The following is a 6333-nucleotide window of genomic DNA, read 5'->3' on the forward strand; positions in this document are numbered from 1 at the left end:
GGGGGGGGGGGGGCTAATTTGTCTTTCCCTGGGGCTAAGTTATGAACAAAGCATGAGCTCCCAAAGACACGAGGGGGATAAAATAGAGATGTGTGATTGTGGAAACAGTATGAAATGTGAGACCTAATTTTGAATAGAAGATGAGGGCATTCTAGTTTAAATAACAAGACATAAGAAATACATCTCCCCCCAAAAAGGCAGCGAAACATGGATTTAAGATATCTATTTTTTCTTTCTTCTACATTGTTCTGTTGGGGTGTATGGACAAGTTGTCTGGTGAATAATGCCTAAGTGAGTCATAAACTCCTGAAATTGGGAGGATAAGTAATATAAGGCATTATCACTTCGAAAAGTACGAATATAAACACCAAATTGGTTTTGTATTTCAGCAAAGAAACTTTTGTATATGGAAAATAACTAAGAACGATCTTTCATTAAGAAAACCCAAGTCCGTCTTGAAAAATCATCTATGAAACTAACAAAATAATAAAACCCTAAGGTGGAACTAACTCTACTAGGACCCCAAATATCAGAATGAACTAATGAAAAAATAGACTCTGAACGATCCTCAGTACTACGAGAAAACGTAGCACGAGTGTGTTTTCCAAGTTGAGACGACTCATAATCTAATGTGGATAAACTAGATAAACTAGGCACAATCTTTTGCAGTTTGGATAGACTCGGATGTCCCAAACGTTTGTGAATTAGATTGGGGAACCTATAATGGAGCATGCTATTAAGGAATTTGAAAAGGTAAGATAGTAAAGGCCTTGTGATTCATGTCCTGTTCCAATCATCTGTCCCGTACTGCAATCCTGCATGAGAAAAAAATCATCGAAAAAAGATATGCTACAATGTAGAGCTTTTGTCAAACGACTAACAAATGCTAGATTAAAAGAACCAATGACATAAAGAATATAGTCTAGGGTGACAGAAGATAGAGGTTTGGCTTTTTCAATCCTTTTGGTTTTGTTTGGATCGAATTGGCTAAAGTAATAGTTGGAAGAGATTGTGAATAAATAATATCATATAAAAGTGATTTATTACCAGAGATATGATCAGAAGCCCCAGAGTCCATGACCCATGTTCTAAGGGTACTAGATTGCGACACACAAGCAAAAGAATTACCCGCAACAGACACATCAGGTTATGCAACCGAAACTACTTATGGAGACGTTTGCTTATTTGCGCAATACTTAAGGAACTTATCATATTTTGTCCGAGCATTATGAGCATTATTGGATGTCTGTTTACTTGCGAGATTTCGAAGGAACTCATTATATATTCCTTCAGAACAATAGGATCTTAACTGGGTGGTGGACCATGCAAAATATAACATATGTCACAAGTCTGTCCAGGCTTATTACAATGACTACACTTGGATCGAGGCTTCCCAAAACGTCCTCCCCCTCATCGATTCTCCATAGACTGACATGTAAGCTTTTCAAAGGCTTGAGATGCCAGAAGAGATGAGTCAACAGTGCGTGATGAAACTACTTTGTGACTGGAGGTGCTGCAAGACGAAGGAGATGAGAGAATAATTCATCAATTGTAGGAATTGCATGGCTAGCTAAAATCTGACACGCAGAGAATCATGATCAGGAGGAACTCGAGCAAGTGTAAGAACTAGAAACAATGTTTGTGTTCTTGCTGTTTTTCCACATTCGTAATAGTTGGCATCAACGTGTCGAATTTCTCCATGACTGCCTGTACCTGTCCCAAGTAAGTAGACATATCGAATGCTTGTTCTTTAAGTTGGTCAAACCAAGATATCACATCATAGAATTGAGATATGTCATTAATGTATAAAGCACAAGCCTTTTCCCAAACTGTATAACACGTCTAGAATGAGCGAAACAAGGGCATCAATTTGGAATCAATAGACCGTCATAGGAGACTACATAATTGAGCATCTACTTTCTCCTGTTGTGCTTTGGCTTTTTCATCTTCATCACTAGTCTTTACCTAACATACGTCTTGTTCGTTAAATGATCTTGGACACCTTGACCCTTGCACCACATTTTAACCGAGGAAGCCTAAGATAAATAGTTTGAACTTCCCAATAGAAGTTCTGAAGCAATTATAGGGATAGAACTTCCAATCCCCATATTTTTAGAACAAAAAATGTCACACCCAAAAGACATTAAGCTAAATTTGTCTTGAAAACAACAAAAAAACTTGATTATAGAGATCTGATTGTCGAAAAATTCAAATCTCGAAGTAAAAGTCGTTGGAAATTGCTGGAACCCAAATTCCGTCGATCGGATCTGGTAAAAAACAGTATGGCCTGGTCGGAATGGCTGGACGACCCCAACTGTCAAAAAATTCTTAAAAATAATGATCAGAAAAGCCCTCACGCGCCTGCGCGTGAGCCAGATCTTGCCGGAAACTACCACCTCCGAATTGCGCGTGAGAGCGCGTGGGGTGATGTTTTTCAGTGGTTCTGGCTGGGGTTTGATTGCGGGAGCTTTCCGAGCCTCGTGGTGGTGTTGGTTATCGCACAACACACACAGAAAGAAAATAGAACAATAAAATCAGACCCGACAATCACCGGAAATTGACACAGACATACGGTGACTTGTTTGTTCTCACCAATGTTCTGATACTATGTGAGAAATATGTGAGAAAAATATTATTGCATTGTGTATCTAAATTGTTACATTGAGAGTATTTATAGACACTACATTGAAATCCTTTTCCAACTAGGATTCCTATTCCTATTCTTATTCCTATTGATATTCCTATTCTAAGTAGGAATGTATGTACTTATTTCTATTCTAACAAAAAGTATTTATGTATATGTGTTTACATACATATTTATAAGTACATGTGTATAAATATATATGTATGTATGTATGTATGTATGTGTATATATATCTTTGAAATATTGTTGATACTTAATGGGATCCTGACTCTATGCTTTTCTTTTGAAAACGTAGTAAACTTCCAAACACTATCATTGATATTTTCCTAATCCTATATTTAGATTTCAAGATCTCTGAAACCCAACAAAAACATGTATTTGCTGTTGAATGTCTGGCACCAAGATTAGCTGCTCTCAGAATTGAACTTTGCCCTGTCCATATGAGTGAGGGTTACTTTTGGATGGTTTATTTTGTTCTTCTCCACACGAGACTTAATAAGCATGATGCTGAGCTTTTAACTACACCCCAGGTATGTTAATACTATGCTGTAAGATCATTACTGAAGTGAGTTACACAATCCTGTTGATAAGTCAACAAGTGGTGCTTATTTTGGGGTTAATTTCTGATTTTTAAAGCAGCAGCTGTTTGAGTTGCAGTCTGTTAGGTTTATGCTTTCAGCTAGAGTAATTTGCGATTTGCACTCCCAATGTATGCACTCTTTTTTGTCTTACACCTTAACCTATCATTTTTAATGATTTGCACTCTAATCACAGAATCATTAAATGTCTCATTTTTCAATTATTGAAAGGAATAAAATAAAAAATTGCATATAAAGAAAAATAAAGTGGTTTACTTTTTATTTTTTTTGAAACTGGTAACTTAAAAGTGGTTTAATTTAAAATGAAGGCAATACTAAAGACAAATCATTTGCCGCTTCTTTTCCATTATAATGAAGAAAGAATCATTCATTTCTAGTACATTTTCTTAGGGGTGAAGTATGAACAAAATCGAACCGCAAACTACAAATTGAGTCAAATTGGAAAAACTCTGCATAATGGTTTAGTTTGACTTGATTTGGTACTGAGAAAAAAACCCGACTATACTTTGGGTTGATTTGGTTTTATCTAAAATAAAAATGTCAATACGAGGCCAAACCAATCAATCATATATATAATTTTTTTTATAGAGAATTTCTTATTATAATACAATTTATATATATTTATCTTTAAGTATTTCATAATTTTTATATTCTATATCTCATTGTACGAGTATTAAGAAAGAAAGACCAGAACAATCAATTATGTTGTTGATAGAAAAAAATTTAATTATATTATTATTATTATATTTTCAATCTTAATAAATATAATAATATGTTAATTTTTCTATTTTATGCTTGTAAATAATTGAAAAATGATTTTTTTTAATGCTTTTGCAAAGAACTAAGGAGATTAGGGTGCAAATCATTAAAATGATAGGATAATGTGTAAGTCACAGAAGAGCACGTACATTAGCAGTGCAAATTGCAAACTATTCTTCCATCTATGTTTGTTTGTTTTTTTTTTTTAAAAGAGGTAGTTTTATTTGGGAGTGGGGGAACTGGAGCTGCTTTTGATTTGTTTCAAGGCCCGTTATCATTGCTAGAAGCAATTTTCTCTCTTAATTTTGGGTAGCTTTAACCAACAGTCTTCCTATAATGGAATATTGTGCATCACGATAAGTAGTTCAAATGATGGAAGTAATTGCAATATTGCTAGTCCTCCTTCCCTTATGTACAAGGCTTGATATGGTAATAGCTAGTTTTGGTGTACTATTGATTTTGTGTGTTCTTCAGCTTATGGAAGCAAGGTCTATGTGGATGCAAGAGCTGCAAAAGAAGACAAAACCCGACTCAGATTTTTTTGGTATGAATACACTTCTCATGAAGGTGAGCACGTATTCACCACATAAAAGCTTTGATTCTACCTCATCCGAAGATGCTCACTGTAAATACTTTATGCCCCAAAGAAGTTTTGGATTTGAGAGTACAAATCCAAAGATCCAGTTTATTGATGAGGCTATTATTGTAGAAAATCCTCCTAGTAAGATCTTAGAAAAGGAGTCGGTGGCTGGTCCATCTAAACCATTGTTCTTGGATTATGATGAGCATGAGGATGATTGGGTACAAGATATTGAAGAGTCAGAGTGCTACTCTGGCACCGGCATTTTAACGGGGAATGAGGAGGAAATTTCATTTAGCGATCTTGAGGATAATATTGATTGTACGATGCCAGTGCAATCAAAGCTATTTTAGAAAATTGGTAGCATCACCCAGTACTTCTCACCGGAGCTTTTGATTCATTCTTGTTGGACCCATAGAATGCTATGACCTCATCTGAAGGGGAATAAAGTGTGGTTGGATTTTTCCATGGCCCAGGCTCATCATGCTGAATCTTAACCTTTCTGGCAACTTGGAAGTTCACACTTCATGAGTAATATACGATCTTGCTTTTCATACTTGTTGCATTTCGGGGGTCCCACTTTTGGATGTCGGTCTTCCTTTTATCGTGAACGTCACAAGCAAGCTATTGCGAGATGCCAAAAATTGCATCATAGTGTAAATTTGTAATATCCATGTGTAATTGTAAAGTGGGTTTCTTTCTTTGGATATACCTTCTATTTATTTCATTTTTGAGGTTGCATGTGTATCTGGGCAAACACATAATTTCTAGTTCCCAGAATCGTGATTATATCTATGCATAGACTTTTGAATGTCCTGTTACAGATTGAACTTTCCATGTAAGGTATGGATAAATGGTAACCCCATGAATGGGATTTTTTTGTTCCATATCGAGTATCTATAAGTACGACGCCAATTGGGGTGGACTAGGGTGCTGCTTACTATGTTATATAGGAAAAGACAAAATGAAGTCTTGTCAATTCAGTTTTGTTACTTTAAACAGAATAAGATGGCTTGTTTTTCATGAAGGCCAAAAATTATGCAGAATTTAGATTTGTGTATAAGTTGTCTATAATTTGTATAAACTTTTAATTATTAATGAAGTCCTGAGAGCCGGAGTGAAACATCCACCGAGTAGGGGTGTACAAAATCGAACCCAAAATTGAATTTAATTGCAGATCGAGGCAAATTGAAATTTTTTTGACTAGTTGTTTGGTTTGACTTGGTTTGGTGTTAGAAAAAATTAACTAGATTTGGGTTGATTTGGTTTCAACTAAAAATATCAACCCGAAATTATATATATTATTTTAAAACCTTATTTTATACGTAAAAATACTTATTTTGATATAATTTTTAAATATCTCTTATACTTTTTTATAATTTTCTCTTTTAATATATTCATTTCATGTTTGGGAGTTAGAACTCTCAATGATCTACTAAAAATTATAGTCCATACATGTTTGTAATTATAATAAAGTTTAAATAAAAATTAAATTAATATTATTGCAAAAAAAAAAATCAATTCAACACTAAGAGTAACAATAATATTGAATATTTGTTTTTTAGTTTTACATAGATTTAGACAATTAAAATATATGATCTAATTTTACTTTCTTTTAATATTTAATTACGTAACTAATACTTACTAAACTTATTTTAGCATGATTTAGTACTTTAAATTATGATCAACTAATCAACATGTTTGCGGTTCGCGCGATCATGATAACAACTATTTTAGTGATAATTTTTTCT

The 6333-nt window shown here is 34.2% G+C and overlaps 1 protein-coding gene across 1 annotated transcript in view; it reads left to right on the top strand.

The window, feature by feature from the left end:
* Positions 1-5469, top strand: part of LOC107026414 — a 12771-nt gene extending 7302 nt beyond the window's left edge. Inside the window, exons 2-3 of the mRNA XM_015227376.1 lie at positions 2987-3174; positions 4477-5469. Of these exons, the coding sequence (XP_015082862.1) occupies positions 2987-3174; positions 4477-4935 (647 nt within the window). The 3' untranslated portion in view covers positions 4936-5469. The remainder of the gene's footprint in view (positions 1-2986; positions 3175-4476) is intronic.
* Positions 5470-6333: the final 864 nt, after the last annotated feature.

Source organism: Solanum pennellii, chromosome 7, assembly GCF_001406875.1.
Source record: "Solanum pennellii chromosome 7, SPENNV200".
In the NCBI taxonomy this organism is placed as follows: domain Eukaryota; kingdom Viridiplantae; phylum Streptophyta; class Magnoliopsida; order Solanales; family Solanaceae; genus Solanum; species Solanum pennellii.